At 41.0% G+C, this 21,002-nt stretch overlaps 4 protein-coding genes across 4 annotated transcripts in view; 2 read left to right on the top strand and 2 right to left on the bottom strand.

The window, feature by feature from the left end:
• On the bottom strand, positions 1-9,432 carry LOC110947518 (short transient receptor potential channel 2-like). The gene is given in 14 exon segments (XM_051937912.1): positions 1-2,247; positions 3,392-3,509; positions 3,640-3,650; positions 3,653-3,708; positions 3,792-3,919; positions 4,002-4,194; positions 4,401-4,493; positions 4,578-4,740; positions 4,830-5,030; positions 5,133-5,307; positions 5,454-5,618; positions 5,706-5,906; positions 5,996-6,716; positions 9,419-9,432. Coding segments are annotated over 14 exon segments (3,120 nt in total). The 3' UTR covers positions 1-1,366.
• The window catches only part of rb1 (retinoblastoma 1), a 20,541-nt gene continuing 8,456 nt past the window's right edge, over positions 8,918-21,002 (bottom strand). The window contains exons 18-27 of the mRNA XM_022188483.2: positions 12,715-12,830; positions 12,277-12,419; positions 11,899-12,044; positions 11,362-11,466; positions 11,143-11,256; positions 10,905-11,053; positions 10,767-10,797; positions 10,532-10,674; positions 9,854-9,900; positions 8,918-9,716 (exon numbers count right to left, since the gene is read on the bottom strand). Of these exons, the coding sequence (XP_022044175.1) occupies positions 9,667-9,716; positions 9,854-9,900; positions 10,532-10,674; positions 10,767-10,797; positions 10,905-11,053; positions 11,143-11,256; positions 11,362-11,466; positions 11,899-12,044; positions 12,277-12,419; positions 12,715-12,830 (1,044 nt within the window). The 3' untranslated portion in view covers positions 8,918-9,666. The remainder of the gene's footprint in view (positions 9,717-9,853; positions 9,901-10,531; positions 10,675-10,766; positions 10,798-10,904; positions 11,054-11,142; positions 11,257-11,361; positions 11,467-11,898; positions 12,045-12,276; positions 12,420-12,714; positions 12,831-21,002) is intronic.
• On the top strand, positions 14,208-16,334 carry LOC110947013 (lysophosphatidic acid receptor 6-like). The gene has a single exon (XM_022188492.2). The coding sequence runs from the start codon at positions 15,012-15,014 to the stop codon at positions 16,053-16,055; it is 1,044 nt and encodes a 347-aa protein (XP_022044184.1). The 5' UTR covers positions 14,208-15,011; the 3' UTR covers positions 16,056-16,334.
• On the top strand, positions 16,727-20,973 carry LOC110947023 (lysophosphatidic acid receptor 6-like). The gene has a single exon (XM_022188500.2). It carries the CDS (start codon positions 19,477-19,479, stop codon positions 20,467-20,469), a length of 993 nt encoding a protein of 330 aa, XP_022044192.2. The 5' UTR covers positions 16,727-19,476; the 3' UTR covers positions 20,470-20,973.

A 21,002-nucleotide genomic window follows, 5' to 3' on the forward strand; every position in this document is an offset into this window, starting at 1 on the left:
CAAATGATTTAATTGCTTTACAAAGTAACTCTATTGTGCAAAATATTTAAACATTACATAACAAGAAACCAGTGACCAACAGAGAATCTTTGCTCTGAGCAGTACAACCAGTATGTAACACACTTATTAGGAGATGAATGAACCAGGCTACATTTTGCAGTTGGAAGTGGTGACTACCGTACTTTTAGTGGGTATAAGGCACCTTGATGCTAATTTGCTGTAGCTAATGCTTGTTCTAGGACTGAATAGTCAAACTCACTTTTGTTGCCGTTAAATCTACCGGTTATGTAAACGTGATGAGATGTACGAAAGACATCATTTTAAAAAATCAGAAAGAACTTAAGTGACTTGTCTTGATCAGAGAAGTGGGAAAAACAGGTGTAAAATTTACCAAAGGTTTATTGCTTAAAGAAGGAAGCAGCAGATTTTTCTCCGTCATAGTTTTCTGTCTCAGGAACATATAATTCAACTTAATTCACATGGATGTGAGAAGAATTTCTACAGGGAGCTGCAGGTGCTGCCTAGACTGTTGACATGAAAAGTTTCTCACTATTTCACTATTCATTATTTATATGACCATGCAGTAAATATGAAGCCTCACCCAGCAGGTAGGCGACTTATCTCATCACAAGACTGGAAATAGGGAACAGGTCACTTGCAACCTATAAACAACCTCTGGGCTCACTTGTTAACACTTTATATTATGTTTTGATGTCAGAATGGCAATTTGGAGAGGTTATGTCCTACATATATTTCCCAAAATGCAGACCTTTAGCTGTTACGGCTTTTCTTTTAAACTGTGATCAAAGCAAGAAATAGTGTCGAGACTGTAATTTTCTTTTTGACTTCAAAATAGGATGCCATGACAAATGTTTAACAATCTCTAAATTATTATAACAAAATGCAGGCATGCATGGATACACTTAGACAGTAGAAAATATCCTGTATGCAAACTGACATCACATTCACTGGCCCTTCATTTATTTTTTGTGTCATAAATTTAACAGAAACAGAAAATCAAACCACACATATCCAACTGTCAACAGAGTTTTTTCTGGGCCTGATTGAGCCTTAAGGGGGAGCATGATATTTGTGTTACCTTATCTGGCAGAACTATATCCATTTTCCTGTTACTTTTGACGATTTGATAAAAACATAATTACGTTATGTAAATGAATGCTGGTGATTTCCCTTTGGCGCGGGCTAAAACCTGTTTGGTGAGTGTCAACAGTTTCTCTGTGCAGGGAAAACCTTCGTCAATGATTAACAGTGCACTCATAACTCATACCCCTTTATCAGATATTAGATAAGGTGACCAAAGGGCCAAACACTGGAAATGTCAGCATCTCCTTTCAAAGGGAAATCACTAACGTCTCACAAGTGCGCCATCAATCGATCCTTCCCCTTCTTGGGAACCGAAGCCCGTGTCCTGGGAGCTGCTGCTTCCGGTTGGTGAGGGGATATTTTTCTTGCTTCCGAGTTTTTCGTTGCTCTCCCTAACACCAGATTTCTCTGCAATTTTATCCTCAAATTTTCTACCCTTCATCCACCTTGCCTCTCCTTCTTCTTTCTCTTGCAGCTCCATGTCTTTGAACTTGTTCAGTATTTTCTTTGTATCTGTCTTTTCATAGCTGACGTTGCTGTTTTCACAGCGTTCAGGAATCACCTCTGTGAGTTTTTCAGTCACCTTCACTGCTGTGTTTATCTCTGCTTCCCTGCTTTTCCCTGCCTCATCATGTACGCCCTCAGCTTTCACCTTTCCTTCTACATTATTACAACTTGTTGATTCTGTCACCTCCTCTTTCACTTCATTGTCACTATTTTCCTCTTCTGTCTGCTCATTTTTCACAACTTCCCTCTTATCCTCTTTAGCTCTGCCTTCTTCCATTTTCACCACATCACAGTCTGTTACCTGTTTCAATCCCTCAGCCCCACATTCATCCAGCTGATTCTGTTGTGTGTCTGAGTTCTGCTGAGCATCAGATTCCACCGTTTCGTTATCCGCCTCTTCCTCTCCTTGGTGCACCGTCACTTTAAGTGATGTGTTTTTGTCATCCTGTCTGCTGTTAAAACCTCTGAAATTGTTCTTGGCACCAATGATGTATTTTCCCAGTATAGAGGAGCCGTCTTTGGTGAATGCATCACTTGCAGTGTGTCCATCATCCACCAGAAGCTGCTGCATCACTTTCATATCACCGTGCAACCTGCCGACTGCTTTGTTCAGCTCAGTGATCCGATTTCCAATGTCTAAGGGAAGAAAATACTCTAATTACACTACAACATCTAGGTATTTTATTGGTTAACAATGTTATGCAATTTCTACACACTAGAAGACTGAGTCAAAAAGCTTTTGGCTCAAATGCCACAGTTACTGCAGGAACCTGTCACAACTTTACACTAATGCAAATGATCCTATTGGATTTGTTTTACCAGTTTGTTTAACTTGTTTTGTCAAAGAAGAAAGTCATATCTTATTTATTATGTTGTGTTTTAACAGCTGGGAAAATCAAAGCTGTTTTATTCTTTTATCAAGTCAAGGATTCTTTCTAAAGTGACAGTGACACTCTAAAGCTGCATTTTCAAAGCAAGTGGGTTTACTGTGAATATTAAAGATCCTCTACTGAGATTGATTAATCTCCTAAAAAAACCTCTCCTTTGTGTATCAGAGTTAGTTATGTGGGCTTTTTTATGACCATGAAATTAATCTCGTTCTGCCCTAAAGTGACTTAGATGTAACTTTACACTGTTCCTTCATCTAGAATGTGAAGACCAATGAAGTCCCTACCTCTTTCTCAATTTACCTATGAGTAGCAGCTTGAGCACACCGGCTCACCTTCGACTCTAAATACTTTAAAACAACTACAATGAAAAGTTGTAATATTGGAATAATTCAGAAATACATGATCGAGCTAGAATCCAACACTGAAGAAGAATACTGATACCTCCACCCTGGAAGTTGACAGGATTGTTTCTTTCAGTTTGTTACATCTGAAACCACAGAAGTCTGAATCTGTGTTTTTCAGACTGTCATCAGTACACTGCAGCTACAAGATGATGATGATGATGACTGCTTATTTTGCTCGTGATAGTGCATAAAAAATGTCATATGAGCATGTTATGATCGAAAACTTAGCTGGATTTACCTATACATTTTCACCAAAGAGGTTCTTTAAAAATACATTTTACAATTTTCAATTTAATTTATGAACTTGCACAATTTATTCACATTACCTGAACTCTTTGAGGTTCCATATTGTACAGACTGAGTATAAATATTTCTCTAAACCACTCAAAAGCACAGTATTTATATAATTTACTTTCTTTTCTTTTTGACTTTCTAGTCAGTTGTAGAGACAGAAAGGTGAATAAATATGGTTAAATGCGTGGGTACCTTTCCTCTTGGTCTCCTCAAACTCCCTGCGAGCCGATTCAATGTAGCGCTGCACCAGTGCCCTGATCACCTGCTGCCGGTAAGGTATCTGGCTGTCTTCAGATCCCTTATTGTTGCCCTTTTTATATAATACAGATCAAATAAAACTTGATTTCTATAATATACAGCTCCATAGAGTATAAATGGCAAAGAATATGTAGCCTGAAACAACTTTTCACAAAAGTGACGTTAACTGAAGCGACACTCACCATCGAGGCTATGGGGGATAATTTTGCTCAGAAGAACAAGTACAGCAGCAGATTCGTCTGAAGGTACCCCTGAAACAGAATTTGAAATAAATGAATCAAAGCAGTGATAATGATTTTGCCGATTGAAAGAGTTTCATAGTTCTGGATCTCACCTCAAGATGTACAAGACGGCTTTGGGTGAGGGGATGATGTTGAAAGGTACAGGCATGGTGAGACCCTCTCTGAAGTAACTGAGGTACAGCTTAGACCTGGCAAATTTCCACTCAACATCTGCATCATCCTGAAATAAAACTCAGATGTCAGTGCACAGCGCTGAGGTTTCTCCTTGTATTGCAGACGCCCCACAGAAGTGTGACTTTCACCTCAATTTTCTGAAAGGAGTTGGTGATCATAGCAATAAGCATGTTGAGGAGGACTATGACGATGACAAGAGTGAAGATGCCGTACAGAATCCTTCCTACGAACTCTGCCAACACAAACTGTGGCATGTCCACGTAGTCCTGGTTGGCCACGCCAAACATGGTCCAGAATAAGAAGTGGAACGTCTCGTTAAACCTGCAGCAGTGTGGTGGAGAGTGTTATCATGATGAGACTGTGGCTTTAAAGAAGACACCGAACGCACAATTTCTTTGGTATGTATGAATATGACAGTACAAGTCAAATGTACAAAGGAGCTTGTTTTAAAGTTCTAATTTCTGTACATTATTCAGACCAGCTGCATTGATTTACTGCCTGCAGAAAAGAACAAGTAAAGGTCTTACCTGCCAAGATGTGGAGAGATGACATAAGGAACGTAGACATTGTTGATGCCACAGAGGAAAGCTGTTCCAATGATCATCAGTATGAACATAAATCTAAAAAAAAAAGTAAAATATGATAATTCTTCTGTCTTTTTAATTCCTTTCCAAGCAGTGATCAATACCTAAAGATCCAGATACCTCATCATGTCATCAATCATCTTCCCTATGGAGATCTGCAGCGTTCCCAGAGACTCGTGGGCTGGCAGGATGTAGGCCAGCCGTGTGAAACTCAGCATGCTGGTCACTGCAAACAGCACCTCCGCGATCAGCTGAGGGTCCTCCTGATGCCAGTCGTCTCGCACTAAGGGACAGTTTCACACAACCACACACCAGTTAGAACCTTTGAGACCTCTAACTATCATTTTGGATGCTCTGGTATTGTTTTCTCACCAGTCTGGGTGAAGTAGACGCACTCCTCTGTGCCATTATGATCATGGCAGAGGAAGTAGCCTTTGAGCATGATGAGCACACGTAACGCAAAGGATGCCAGGTACATGCTCAGCACCATCACGTCCAAGCAGTTCCACCAGTCCAGGAAGTAACTCCGCAGCCCCTCGATCCACACTTCCTTACACTCATACCAGAAGAATCCTAGAAGAATCAGCGCAATATGGCCTTGGTTCACACCCTTCTCAAGTTGGAGTTGTTTATGTGTGCTATTTAAGGGAGTTAAAACACAAGGAGTGAACCTACCGACCACCCACACCATGTGGAAGGAGCTGTGCAGGATGTTCTGTTGCCGGGAAGCAAATTTGTCTCGATACATCTCCATGGTGATCGATTCTCCAAGTAGAGTGATGAGAAACCACAGATATGATGCAGAGTGGAGGAGAAACTTGATCACAGGAATCTTTAGGATCTTTCCAGCCTGTCAAGAACAAACCATACATGAGCTTTGTTAATGTCTTAATCAAAAGTCTAATGAAAGTCTGTGAAACTTCTAGATCTCTTTAGAATATTTCCCCACAGCCTCTCTGACAGTAATAACTCCACATTTGACAACTTTCATGTGACCTTTGACTTTGGTGCAATCCAATAGACAAGGCAAAGAAGGGGCATGGTGAGGAAGATCCCCACAGAGACAAACAGCTTCCAGGCCGTCCGGCTGCCTCTCCAGCCCGCCAGGTTCCCACACCAGATAGATGACAGAACCTGCTGGCAGATTGGATGCGCCACAAACTACGCAAAAACAGGCAGAGAAAGAGAGAAATTATTATGTCTTTCATTTATTGTCTCAGTTTGACATCAGATTCTACATTCAGCTACCTGCTTCTGGTTGTAGTTGACAGCAAGCCGCAGACGTGACAGGTTGGGTATTCCCTCCTCGAAGGCCTGATCATTTAAGGCATCTTGACTCTCGTCTCCACAGCTGTTCAGTATAGTGGTCACCTCGCTCTGGTTGCGACACATGCCCAACAACTCAACAGCAAACTCCTGACAGAGCTCTTCGAGACTCAGATACTGAGGCTGCAGAAGAGAGGAACCACATTTGAGTCATGAAGAAACAGACAGCTAATATGAAGAGTAAGCGGGGATGTGTATGAAACTCCACAGACCTTGAACTCGGGCTCTTTCTGCGACAGCTTGCGGAGCTCTCTGCTGAGACTGAAAGCGCTGAGCATGGCGTCATCGGAGGTGATGGACAGGTAGGCACGGCTGGCAATGCCACGATAGGTGTTGATGCGAGACAAGGAGAACTTCAGCAGGTCGTACTGTCGGCCGTTTCGACACTCCAGACAGGCGCAGGATATCTTATGTGGCCATGGGATGACGTGGCCTTTCTGGGAGAGCATGGCCACTATGTCATACAGGTCCTTCTGGCAAGCCAAGGTCAGAGGGGTCACACCTGGGGCAAACTGTGAGTTGTCAATAGAGTGGTCAAAGATGGCCTGAGAGAAGGATCGGACGTCCATCTTGTTGCCTTTCTCCTGGTCCAGGCGGTCCAGCAGACGCTTCACCACGATGGGCTGGTTGGTGTCCACGGCGACAAGGAGAGCCTCATGAATCTGCCGGAAGTCGAACTTGACCCCCTGCAGGAGGGCGTCCATGGCGTCCTCGCTACCCAGACGGATGGAGAGGTTGAGGGCCTCCCTCCACTGCCGATCCTCAGATTCATCCAGCTGGCGGACAATGCCATCGCCCGTCTTCAGCAGACCACACAGCAGCTCTATTTTCCCCTCCTGAATGGCACTGATGAGCTCTGGAGGGAACTGCATCTTCCTGTTCATAATCTCGCGCCATTGTTCTGGCTGAAGGACAAGAAGAACCAGCAGATGTCTATTCACACGCTTTTATGAAACTAATGCTAGAGATCTGAAAAAGTTGTAGTTTGATTCCATAATAGGAATAAACACTGGATGTTTACTCTTATTATGGAAAGTCTGAAAGAAAATTAAGGGATGTGCAAAAAATAGAAAGCACTACAAATAAATGCACAACTAAAGACAGATTTCATGACATAAAGAAAAACATAATTCATTAATAAAATACTTAATTTCAATAAAATCAAGCTGTTTTGAGCACAGCAAGTGTCAATTCAGACATCTTTTTTACCCTTAATGCAACTAGTTTTCTACTGAATGACAAATTCTACAAACCATGTGTGAATAAAACTCTGCTCACCGTGAGGTTTTCCATTCTTGATGATGAAACAATAAATTTCTGTGCAGTAATTAAAAAAAAATCACATTTTCCAAAGGAATGAAACCGATTTTTGTCAGCTTTCTTTGAGCGTCAGATATGAAGGTGACGATGCCAGAGGATCAGCTCCAGTAAGAGGAGAACTGAGCACTTTGGTGTCCTGTGATCATGTGCTACTTACCGGCTGACTACACAGATACATCAGCATTCACAAACTCAACAACAGACTTCAATGTCCCAAGTGGCGAGGCCAATTAAAATGTAACCAGTGATAAGTGTTTTACCAATGGTCTCTCCATTGGAAACAGTGCCACGGTACAGTTATGGTCGCAGCTGTCATCGTTTTCCCCTGAGGGAGCTGGAAGGAGTTCACAGCAGTGAGAAAAACAAGGAGCTGCACGTAAAAGATTTACTAATTATTTCCACCAATCTCTTCTTATGTAGTTCTTTTTCTCAATACTACTAAAATCACACATTTTTATTTTTGTACTGAAATGTCCGTGGGGCTTCCTTTCATGTTGTTTTGAACATTTCAATCTCTTATCTCAGCTGGACTTACTCAATTTTTAATCTCTGGCTTTGAACAGCTTCTCTATATTTATTGGCTCTTCATCAGAGAAGAATCAGATGTCATATTAACTTCACTGTGTGTGTGCTGATGGGTTTGATTCAAATCCCATTCACACCATATCATTTATTTGGATATAGAAAGTGCCATCAGCAAATTCCAAGGGCCTGTAAAGTAAAAACATGTTGCCTTCAATGCTAAATTTGTGTCTGGAGAGCAACTAAAGAGACCAGACATAAAGAAAATCAATGCAACAAGTGTAAATGTTTCTGTCAACCACAGTAAAAAATGTACATCTCGAAAAAGATTTAATAAAGTACCACCCAGCAAAGTGTTTCAGTCATTTTACTGAACTGCAGGTCTGTATAGTGATGGCTGTTGCCTCTTTTTGCACAGCAGAGGGAGGAAAACTACCACTCAAGACTTAAAGATGAGCTCATTGATGTGGTAAAGAAGGAAATACAACACAGCTGATGCCAACTAAATCTCTAAAATCTGTAACCTGCCAAAGTCTGAGCTTTCATTGATTCATAATCACTTACAAGCAAATATTTAGTGGTAGCAAACAAAGATTACTTGGCTTGTGACCAAAATAAGGAAGCAAGCAACCTGTTTATATAAATGACCTTGTGTCTTTGTATTTTACAAGCATCTATAAAATGTTTTCTGGATCTAACATTAAAATCATTTCTTTTTGACAGATGCCTAACAAACTAGAAATAATGATCAGCGCAAAGAAAGTAAAGCAAAGTCCAAAAATGTGTTCTCTGAGAGGTCGGTGGGGGAGTAAGGACTTTTGCAGAAACAGCAATCATATAAATCTAACAATCGTGTATTAGGAGAAAATCTACCCATAAAAACAGACTGAATGACGGTCCTCAGACTTTCACAGGATCTGTCTCCTCCACTGCCTTTGGCTGCTGAATGCTGGAGCTACAGTAACTGGTTGGCAAATGAGACAAAGCCTGTATGAGACGAACTCAACACCACATGCAGGTACAAAACCGAACCAGAGAAGAAATATTCACTACATTTTCAAGCAACTGCTTCAATAAAGAACAATATTAACACATTTTATGAAATAAAATTTAAAACTAGTGTCCTCTCTAGCAGTAATTTACTCTAGTATAGTTTTTGGAGTGTGTCCACATAAGAATTCAAAGTGTTCTATTCCCGTTTTTAAAATTGTCCAAATCGTGTAGAGAAAAATTAGATTGATTTATAAAAATATTAATTTAGTTCAAACACATCAGAAATGTTTGTATTTATGTTTTTATTACATCCCAAAAGTAAAACAAAGTCTGCTATAAAACTATACATTGCAACTGTAACCAGATATTCTCAGACTACACGTTTTGGTTGAGCGCAAATCATGTACGATTTTTCTTTCAACAATATGTGATGGCTTCAGTTCTCACTTTCTGACACGAACTAAACTCTCCGCAGATGTTATGTGGGTTGCACAGCAAAATATCACTTGCAAGTAAAAACCACTGCATGAAAAAACTCTCTCTGTGGCTGACAGAGTTATCATGATTTTAACACTGGAAATGTTGCATCATGATTCAGACATTTGAGATGTCAAAATGTGAAATGAAAAAGGTCAGCATATGAAGGTATTGGTAGTGGTAAGACTCAAACAGTAATTTTACAAATTTTACAACAAAACAAAAACAAAAGCAATCCAGGCATTGGAGAAAATCCATGAAAGTGAAAGCAATGATTTCTGGAAAGATCCAAAAAATAACAACACTCGTACACCCAAACATACTTAATCTCCAACATGTCAAATCTAAATGAAATATAATGTCAACAATTATTCAGTAAAGACACTCAGATAAAGCATTAACAAAAAAGAACAGAAAGTCCTCTATATTCACATATTACTCCTCAAAGTTAAATACAAACTAAAATCCATCGCTAAATGTACAGAGAAACTCGAGTTTCACTTTGTGGGTGAACAAAAAGTACTGTCCACATTGTGACAAACAGTGCAGGTCAGTTCAGTAGCTTTTGGAGTTACTCCTTCCTCGATTCGGCGTCCTCCTTCATGCGACTCCGAGTGGAACCTACACAGAAAAAAAAAATCATTATGCTTGAAGAACAAACCAAAACCGATATAGCCGACAAAGAGAAAGCATGAGGAAGTAGATTTAGAATATCAAAAGGCGAAAGAGAAAATGAATATATAGTTGGTTTCACTTACTCATCTCTGCAAGCCTCTGTATGAGTGTAGAATCTGCTCCAGATTTGCTAGAATTTAAGAAACACAAAGTGAGCTACAGTGTGTTGGTTGGCTGATATCATTGGATCCTAGTCAATCACAGATATACTGGAATTGGTATAATTTTTTTCTGAACACATTGCAGAAAAAAAGATGCATGGGTAATGTGGAAAATATGTCACCAAAATAGCGAAAACTCCACTATTTACAAAACTCTACGTTTGGTCTGTAGCACATGTAGCAGAGTATGTATCACAGCTGAGCAGAAGGTGGTGCGGAGTCAAGCAGTGTCTTTACAAAAAGCTGCTAGTTTTTAAAATGCAGGGCTGGAAAGATAAACAGTAACTGCATCGTTCTTTCTTTTCAATTTAACTGTGACTCTATGCATACATATGTACATATATATAGAATATCAGATAGCATATCGATATGTGAAACTTCACACATCACGCATGTAAGCTCTATAGGCCATTATGCTAACTCTGTCATTTAGATAACAATAAATAAATGAATGCCACTCCTACTAAAGCTTTATTTTGTTTCCACTTGAACACTTGGAACTGAGGCCCCCTGATCTGATGTTTCTGTTTTGTTGGTTTTTACAACATATAGCATGTTTGAGTGTATATATGATGTTCAATAGCACCGTTTGTTACCAACCTGCCATCAGCTTCATCCTGCCCATCCACATCGAATCGTAACCTCTTCAGAGGCTTCGGAGCGGAGCCGAGATCCAGGGTCCTCTTGAAGGAGCGATCGCTGCTGTTGACCATCTGGTTGATCTTCTGGAAGCGATTGGACGGCTGCAGATGAAGGAAAAACAGAAAAATAGTGAGAGAAGTAAAACATAACTGCCATTGGAGTTGTTAAGAGATCAAGATACAAAGGCACCTACCCCGAAAGATTCACCGATGGATACCAGCATTCTGCAAAGGCAAAAACAATCATCAGATTAATTGCGTGCAAACGAGTTTTTTTTATGAAAAATCAATGTGAAAGACTGTGGTACTTCCCAACTTCAGTGAGGACTGACCTGGAGCGAGGGGTCATCATACCCGGAGACATGCGAGTGCTTTTCAGAGGGGAGATGTACACGTTGTTGCTCCCAGGAACACGCAGAGGTGAATTGGGGAACTTGTAGGGGCTGCGTGGTATTTGTGGGATTGGAGAGAGGGTAGGCGGCTGGAAAAAAACAGCAGCAGCAGCAACAGTCAGAGGTCATTGTGTTATTCCAATAGTAAACGTGTTAAAAATGACAGCAGGTTTCTCACCCTGGTGGACGCATACTGCAGGATGTTGGTTTTCAGCTTCTGCATGAACACTTGGTTGTAGAAGATAATGATGGAGTCGTAGTGACCCTCGGTGATCAACACGTGCTTAAAGGTCTGCAATATAAAGAGAGACGGTTCAAAATCATTCTGTCACAGCAGCAAAACCTCAGTGGAAAAGAGGAGCTGTTTTCCACATAATTATTAAAAAGGTTGCATCACCTCCTGGCTGGTGTTGGGCATGTTCTTGTACGCCGTGACAATGGTCTTGAAGCGCAGATCAACAGACTTCACTTTACAAATGGCATACATGGCTGACATCATCAGCTGGAAGAGTAATAGCAGGCATTTAGGAGAAAAAAAAAAAGAAAATATGAGCAAAGGAGCTGAGAAACGATCATTTCCTTGGTCTCACTGCTGCCATAGCCTGGCTTTGACTGCACTCTGTATTTTATACTACATTCCTTGGCTAAAGAGATACATGAGAAAGCTGAAGGACAAATGCTACAATAACTAATTTTGTCTTGTTTAATTCCCGGTCAGACGTCTGAACACTGTCCTGGTGTATCACCTCTGCCCTTTCAGCTGAAATGGTCACTGTATATTTCTTTTTTTATTATTCTTTATTTTACTTTAATGAAAAGAATAGACAAACATTGCTACACCTTGATTGCATATTATGGCTCATCCACATTTCCATAAAACACGACAATAAAAAGGGATGAGAGACAGAAATAGAGCGCAATATTGTCAGGCTACCTGGTCGAGGTGACGGTCTCTCATCAGCTCGTACTCGTGCTGCAGAGTGTGCTGGAACAGAGTCCATATTATGGGCTCCAACTCAGGGTGGCTGGTCAGCAGGTAGGAGCAGAGCATCTTCAGCCTGGTGTAGGCCAGGCGGTACACTGCAGAGACAGTGAACAGGAAGCACAGAATTTAAAAAATGGTGCCACATATCATAGAAAAATGGATTTAACCTATTTTCATATCAAGAAAGGTTGAATGTTTTTATATGGTTGTACTGTCTGATCAAAAAAATGGAGGCAGCAGTATCCAGATCTTATTTTTCTACTTATTGATTATTATATATGAGTCTGCACTGATCACACAGAACCAAGAATGTGAATAATATCTTACATTTTTTATAGAAGAGGCTGAGTGAGTTGGACTTGGGGTGTCGTGGAGTTTGGCTGGTTGCTTGGGTGGAAGTTTGAGAGCTGGGCGTGGCTGGAGACCCGGGAGGTAAGACACGACTGCCTGGTCGCATGGGTGACAGATATCTGTGTAGGCAACACAGGAAACCGTGAGCTGTGTCAGTTATGCCCGCAACACCAAATAACACAGTTTCCACTTAACGGTAAACAGAAACCTTAGATGGCTAGAAATAAGGTGGAAGAAATGCTTCAAAGCTCTGAAATGGAATGCCCATGGTGAGTGTAAGTCATGGAAATAAACAGAATGTTAATGACTCTTATCTACGCTTATGATTCACAGTAGTTACACAACAGCTAGAAAAGATCTTGGAGCTGTGGCATACCAGCAGCTGACTGACAGAATGACTGCAGGATGACTTACAAGTCGGCTGCGGTGTGGTTGTGCTGCAGCGGTTGGCTGAAACTGGCTGGTGTCTCCACCTGCTCTGCTACTCCGATCTCATGCTCCTGTTTCAGAAGCTCAAACAGTGGGGAGCCCTGCAGACACACAAACAGAATTATTCACATTTAACCACGACCGTGTGCATCTAAATCATGCTTAGTATTAATACACAAAATTCACAACACACAACTCCTGAAAGCTGAAGCTCAAAACAATGTAAATTTTCTTTCTTGGACAAAACCAAAATCTAATTCAAAAATAACCTTAACTGATGCTAATTACATCAACTACAAATAATACACAATTTAGTTTGCGTGTTAAGATGTTTGCTAGGCTTTCTATGCAATTGTATCTAATCTGAGAGCACAACTGTAACACAAAACACTTGAGATTATCATCATCAGTCTTATAATACTGCATAATATTATCACTACCAGAACTAACCAGAAGTGTGCATCATTTTTCCTCAATCTATGGTGAAATCTTTCAATATCATGTTTAGTCTAACAGCATGAAACCCCAAAATAACCAACTAATTAACTATAAACCTAGAGATTCCCTCGAAAAGAGACAGATAATTACTTTGTCCTCAACTGACTTTTTGAATTCCCTTGTGTCATCTCTGGAAAACCTAAAGATGCAAATAAATCATTGCAACGTCAAGTAATCTATGGGATATCAAATATTCATCACATTAGTGATAAATAACAATAATTTTTATAGTAGTACTTCCATATGAACTATAAGTTATTATCTCAAAAACGTCACAAGCAGCCAGCTTGTTTAGTTTTACTCAGACAACAAGTGCAGCATTGACAAGCAAACGGTAATAATTAGACATTAAATTCCCCTTGTCAAAAACCCAACTGATAAATTTAATTTATGGACTGAGAAAACATCTGTTCATCATATTCCGTTAACTCAGTTACACTCCCTATAATATCCTGCCATGGAAATCCCCTCAAACTGAAACTAAAACATTCCTTTTATTTAAAAACACATTCACTCTAAATACCAACTCAGTAAAATCCACATCTACACACATCCAGTCTAAAATACCTGTCAAACTAAATCTAAATCAAGGGGAAAAAAATCAGCATGCAAGTTAAGAGTATACGTGAATATGGACATGGACTCTAAGATAAAATCTGAGATGTCATCACACATGGAAGTGGGGGCTGGTTTACTACCCAGCAATTTACACGGTGGCTGCAGGTGCCGACATGCCGTGAGTACATTCTTCACGTCACACCTGCTACACCCTGCTGACGCCACCAACTCATTTCAAAACTACACTCAGTACACGACTGCTTCTCAGCATTCAGTGACGAATAATGAAAACAACCACTGCCGCATGTTATTGGGTTTAGTAAAATCATTGCTAAAGGTTTCTTTGTTCTATGACAACTACAGATTCTAGTTTGCCTGATTTGTCAATCTCTCCAAACAATTACAGACATAAAATGAAGCTTTTATAATACGCCGTATACTGTGTTATTAAGCAGAAGATTAAATCTCCCTCTGAGTACACAAAATGCTTTGAATGTTGTGGTTAGTTGAGCTAAAGACGCCTACAGCAGCGAGGAAGACAGAACCCTAGAATTCAGAATCCCCTAGAAATTAAAATGCGCAAATGGAAATTATGAACACACCTATTTCTCGCCGTGATAGCTTAAAAGCAGCATTATTCAAATTTCATGCAACTGGAAAAACAAAGCAGCAATGGGAGGACTTTGGCCCCCGTGGAGACTCCTCCCTGTGTTTCAACAGCCTGTCAGTCCTTTGTGTCGAGCCTCTGACTTGCTGGCTGCTGTGAGGCTTTTGATTTACGGTCGGGCAGGAGCAGAGTGACGATCACCCCTGTTCCCCCGGGGCTGCTGCAGGAACACACAGGAAAACAAGAGAGAAGAGGCAACACTCGACTGCTCACAGACTTGAGGAGAAGCACATGACTCTTCTCTCAAAGGGGATAAACATTTCTCCTGTGGAAGACATCTGACAAGACTGAAAACTCCACGTACAAGGAGGATAACTGCACGTGCTGGACAACTTCCACAACAGGACAATGGATGTAAACGACTTTGGATGCTAAGTACACTGTGGAGTATCTGTACAGTTTTCTTCACAGCATTTCACATCATAAACCCCTCAAATTGAGCGTTCTTTAATATTTTGGGACCTTTTATTTCTGCCGTCTGCTGAACATGTTGAATTAACAAGCTGAGCTCACGGCTGAGGAGAACTTTTTCACCGTTTGTTGCCTGCCTGGTGTAAAGATGCAGAACAACAGCTGTGACAAGAGTGATGACTTCAAATACCCTCTCTACAGCACCGTCTTCAGCCTGGTGTTTGTAGTTGGACTTTTCTTCAACATGGTGGCTGCATACATTTTCGGCTGTACACTGAAGCTGCGCAACGAGACCACGACATACATGATGAACCTTATTGTTTCAGACTCTTTGTTTGTCCTCAGCCTGCCTTTTCGGATTGCGTACTTTGTCAAACGCGACTGGGTGTTTGGAAGTGAGCTCTGCAAGATCTCTGTGGCCCTGTTCTACACCAACATGTACGGCAGCATCTTATTCCTCACATGCATCAGCGTCGACCGTTTTCTGGCCATTGTGTACCCGTTTCGGTCTCAGAAAATACGCAGCAAACGGAACGCCAAACTGGCCTGCGTTGCGGTGTGGGTGATGGTTCTTTCTGGGAGTATACCCACAGGGTTCCTTTTGGACACCACTTCACCAAACAATACAAACTCCTCACAGAATTATTGCTTTGAAAACTACTCGAAAAAACAGTGGAAGTCTGAGCTGTCCAAGGTGGTGGTGTTTATCGAGACCGTGGGCTTCATCCTCCCACTGATGGTGAATGTCTTCTGCTCTATCTCTGTGCTACGGACCCTCAGGAAGCCTCAAACCATCAGCCGCGGAGGGAACCTCAACAAGACGAAGATCTTGAGGATGGTCCTTGTGCACGTGCTCATCTTCTGCTTCTGCTTCATTCCCTACAATGTTAATCTGATATTCTACGCCATGGTCCGCTCCAACGTGCTCAAGGGCTGCTATGCAGAATATGTGGTCAGAACAATCTATCCCATTGCTCTGTGCCTAGCAGTGACCAACTGCTGCTTTGATCCAGTCATCTACTACTTCACTTCAGAGACAATTCAGAGCTCCATCAAACGAAAGGCCACAATATTGCACAACGGGGCCAAGTTTTTCGAAAGACTACAGACGGATAGCACGCAAAGCAGCTCAAATACAACACCCAAAAGCATGACCCTGAGGAGTATAAGAACCAACGAGTCCACAGTCTAATGACAATGGTACTGATTAATAATGGAGTGACAATGGCTGCTTGATTTGAATCACACAAACAAAATGGTAACTAAGGAGCCACTCCCATCTACCGGACACAGCAGAGACTTTAGACTGGGACTTAACTCACTGATCCCTATTCAATCAGTGAAAGAGTGCAACAAGACAAAGAGGAGCCATTTGAATTGAAGTGCGTTGCTGCATAAAAACCCTTTATGAGAGCAACAGAGTAAAAAAAAAAAAACAACTCTTCACTTTATCAGGAAATGAGTTTATAGTGTGCATCAGTGAAAACGACAGGTGGTGCTTCAAATATGTTTCAACCTTTGCACAAAAGACATTGCATTTGTAGTTTTATTCCTGAAAGCTGACTCTCCTTTGGAAAATTTAGCTTTGAAAACGCTGAAGCAGTATTATAATTCTTTTAATGTACTGTATTGTGCAGTTTCTAAGTGTTATTTGTGGCCGCATTAAGGCTTTTAAGCACTTTATAGAGCAGCATGCTCTATAACAGCTTTTCACCGTATACCGGAAGTGAATAAAAATGTTCTTAATTTTTTAAGGCTTGAGTATGAATTTTGCTGCGTGTTTGATTGAGTGAGGTGTTGTGAAATGTTTGGCAATAGAAGGCTATCAGTTGTTCCTAAAGCTGTAATGTATGGGTGCCACCAAATTATTTGTCTAGACTGATTAGTCACACTGGTGCTGTGGTTGGTCCATGAATGCACCGTAAACTGTACATTACAGGTGTGGTCAGCACATGACAGCTACACAGCAAAAACACTACCAGTGTCCTCAAGACTGATTCTTTCTATAGAAAAATTAGGGTGGGTTAAACATGACAGCTGGTCAAGACGTTTTACCTGCTCTACTGGATTTTTGCAATTAAAGCAAAACTTAAGCAAGTGGAAATAAAATTGTATACACACCCTTGATTTTAGCAGCTACTAAAATTGAATGGAAATGCACACAAATAATGTAGCCAGGCTGTGTATAAATGTATCCTAGCCAGGCTGACTGCATGTGAAAACAGCTCACAGTGCAAACAGAAGACGATGGAACCTGATTGCATGTGGAATATCTGTTATTTCTTGTTAACGCTACAAGACTGAGCACTACTGCATTCCTGCTGAGAGGCTTAGCCTTAGGGTCTGCACTGACAGGGCAGGCTTATTGCAACCACTGCACCGAAGGAAGCAAAGCAGGCGAGCAACAACACGCCCCTTGTTGGAGAGGAACGCTTACAAAGTAGAGCACAGAGGTGTTTGCTGTGAAGTATTTGCCATGAGATCATGATTTGCCCATCGAGCTGAAATAAGAACACAAAGAGCCTCGCCTTGATTATACTGATCACAGATTACATTTTAACAAGTGTACTAGTAGACAACAGATGAATTAATGCTTTTATTAGGTACAAAGACTACATGCATAGCTACAGAGAGAGCGGTTTTGGCTTTATTTTTGACTGATTAAGACAAACTTCAGAGCAAATGTTCTCCGATGTTCCCCTGGCCTGAGATCTACACTGACTTTTCCTTTACAGTGAGTGCAAAACCTCAGACAAGACTGAGAGACAAGATACACTGTTGTATGATTACATCAACTTCTGTCAGTGAATTATTGCTATTCCTCTATCAGTTAGCTGGAAAATATAGTTAATGATCAACTTCAATCACTCGTGAATGGTTTCAAAGAAGCAGTCACAAACATGACACCCACCAGGAAGGTAATAAAACCATCGTGCCTAATTCTACGGCTGATGAAAAATGTTGATTCTGTGAAAAAATTTTCAGTCAATCCTCAAGCTAACCTAGACATCAAAAATTAATTAAATATTACGTTGCAATGAGCCAGAACTGTGTCAAGGAGAGGGGAGAGGGGGGACAGAGGAGGAGGATGGGTGAGACCAGTGTGTAGGCGTGAACATTGCATGTGCACTGTCAGAGCATCCTAACAAGCCATCCTGCTGCTCAGCACCAGCCGACTGGAAAAATAACTTCATCAAGCGGTCACTGCATTGATCCTGGCACTGGTGAGTGATTGTTTCAGTATTTTCTGTTGCGCACAGAGTACAAATACAGCATATAATGGGTTAAGAAATATCACTATTTTACTGTAGAATGTAGAAACTTTAAATGAAGAAGGTTCATAAAGACTACCATTAATATTCACTCTGTATGTGATTATGACTGCAACCAACAATTGCTTCTGTTATTTTTTTCCATTAAGGGAATAGTTGTTGGTCTGCAAAATGTCAGAAAATGATAAAAAAAATAAAAAAGCTAAAAGTCACACCATCAAATGTTTTATTTTGTGCACAAACCAAAGACAGTCAGTTTACTGTCAAATACGAGTAAAGATGCAAGAAAATATTCAACCTTTAGCAGTTGTAATTAGACAGCTCAAGCTGATTAATATATTTACCAAAAGAGTTGTTCTATATGTTAGATTTTCATTGGCTTTTACATTTAACTAACCAAATAAAGGTACAATATGTATCATAATGAGATTCAGAGTCAATGACAAAACTGCTGCAGAACTTGCAACTCTTGATCAACCTCAGTTTAACACTTTCATACTCTGTGCTGGTTATAATTTAACTACTATGGAATAGCGGTTACTACAACACCAAGACACACAAGTGAGACAACTCATTATTATATGTCAGGAAAGGATGAAAGGTCTCAGCTATAACTGCAATTATACAGATTCATCCATAGAATTTAAAAGGATGGCAGAGAAAACTGACAGACCAGAAATAAGAAAAAAATAACCATAAGTGTCTTTAAAATAATATTACTGATACTGACAACATGTCACTTGAGATGCTACATAAAAGCAAACCAAAAGACACGGAACACTTCAGTGAGTAAATTTAGCTATTTTTATACTCGCAACAGGATTTAAAAAAAGAATTAGTGATAAAGCAACTAGTGTAAATATATGTATATGATGGTTCACTGGATATTTGCTTATGTACTACAACCTTAGTTTAATTAACGCCTCTGGCAATCTCAGTGTAAGATTAGCTTTACGAGCTTGACAAAATATGACTTCAATGTGTAAATAGTATTATATGACGAGGTGCTTCTTTTGCCCCCACTCTGCATTTACTAGAAACCAAATGTTTGCTTGTTTTACGAGAGCAGGAAGTTGCACTTAAATTTTCATTGGCAGAATTCACCTGTCTGTCTTCTACATCAAACATTAATTTATCTGTGTCAGTCACAGTAGCGTATCTCTGAAGCAAATTTACAGTCCATAAAACATCAAACATATTGAGTTAATTAAGATTTATCTTGCCACAGGCTTGACTGCTGCATGACAAGTGACCGAACATGCTCCTTGGCTCACTTCAAACAAATGTCCTCCACGATGAGAACAGCATGCTGCTTTAAAGTGGTGGATATTATTTTGAGATATGGAGCATTGGAATAAGACTGACCTGACAGCCAAAACAATCTCACCTTTGTCTAACTGTACTGTGGATACCAGCTACCGCTTCACCTTCTACCAAGTGTCCTACAGTATCATCTTCCTGCTGGGGTTGGTCACCAACAGCTTGGCTCTACGCAGACTGTGTCTACCCTCCTGCACCATGAACAGCACAGCCATTTACATGCTCAGTCTGTCAACTGCCGACTTATTTTTTGTGATCTCTTTGCCTCTGAGAATCTACTACTACCACCAAAGGGCGCAAGCTTTGTCCTCCAGGACAGGAGACTGGTCTGGCTGGACTCATGGGGTGGCTTTCTGCCAGATCACTTTCATCCTCAAATACATCAGCTTGTATGGGGGCATCTTCTTCCTGGTGTGTATTGCTGTTGACCGTTACTTTGCTGTAGTGCACCCCTTGGCATCAACACTCCACAGGCGGCGTGTTGCATGGGTAGTAAGTGGGGTGATCTGGTGCCTGGTGCTGGGCCTCAGCGTGGGTCTGCCTTTGCTGAAGTCACTAGCTGCTCGCCAAAACCAACCCTGTCTGCTGGACCCATCCGTGCAACACCACCGCACCGTCATCCTGGTAGCCCTGGGCGTAGTGCTGGGGTCATTTCTGTTGCCCACTCTCATCCTCCTTTACAGTTACTGCAGAGTGCTGCGTGTGCCTAACCAGCCTAGACACCACTGCCGCAGCCACCACCGCGGCCGTCAGCACACCCTCAGGGTTATCTACTGGGTGCTGGGCGTCTTCCTGCTGTGCTTCCTCCCCTACCACATCAACCTGCTGGGATACACACTCACACACATGGAGCTGCTGCCCCACTGTGGCCTGGCCAAGGTGACCAAGGCTGTGCACCCTGTGGTGCTCTCCCTCGCCAGTTTCAACTGCTGCCTCAACCCAATTATCTACTATTTCTCCAGCAGCCTGGTGCACAGGAATGGTCCCACTGGTGGAGGCAGCGGCAGCCACTGACACACAATAGAAACGGGTAATGTCACACAACTACTAGAAAGAACCGTTCAATGAATGTTAGCATATTTTAAGAGCACAAGACTGGTAAACAGTAATACAACTGACTATGCCAGGTCCACTCCCATGACTGTGTGTTAAAAAAAATCTGAATTCTAGGATGAATTTTAACAGTTTGAATAGTCTTTGTGTGTTCATTTTAGCTCGACTCCTGAGCAGCAGTCTGGGGTTCAGTGTCAAGCAATGAAAACTGTGCATTTTCCTCAATACAACGTCAATGTGATTGTGAAATATTTGCATTTTTTATATGCAGTGGATGTTGAATTTATGTGTTTTCTGCTTCTTTCACAAACATGCTGATTAAAAATTATGAAGCTGTTTAATATTGATCTTATAGGGTATCTATCATATTTTTGAACTGCAGTAATAAGTAGCATTTTTTTTATTATTCTACTGAGTTTTTTTTCTGTGTCTTTACATTGTGTATGAATGAATCTTATGAAAATGCTGAGACAATATAATGAGCATACTCTTGT

This window comes from Acanthochromis polyacanthus, chromosome 17, assembly GCF_021347895.1.
Source record: "Acanthochromis polyacanthus isolate Apoly-LR-REF ecotype Palm Island chromosome 17, KAUST_Apoly_ChrSc, whole genome shotgun sequence".
Taxonomy (NCBI): domain Eukaryota; kingdom Metazoa; phylum Chordata; class Actinopteri; family Pomacentridae; genus Acanthochromis; species Acanthochromis polyacanthus.

What these genes read in the sequence shown, in the direction of transcription:
- LOC110947013 (XM_022188492.2), top strand. Translation starts at nt 15,012, where the DNA reads ATGCAGAACAACAGCTGTGACAAGAGTGATGACTTCAAATACCCTCTC.
- LOC110947023 (XM_022188500.2), top strand. Translation starts at nt 19,477, where the DNA reads ATGGAGCATTGGAATAAGACTGACCTGACAGCCAAAACAATCTCACCT.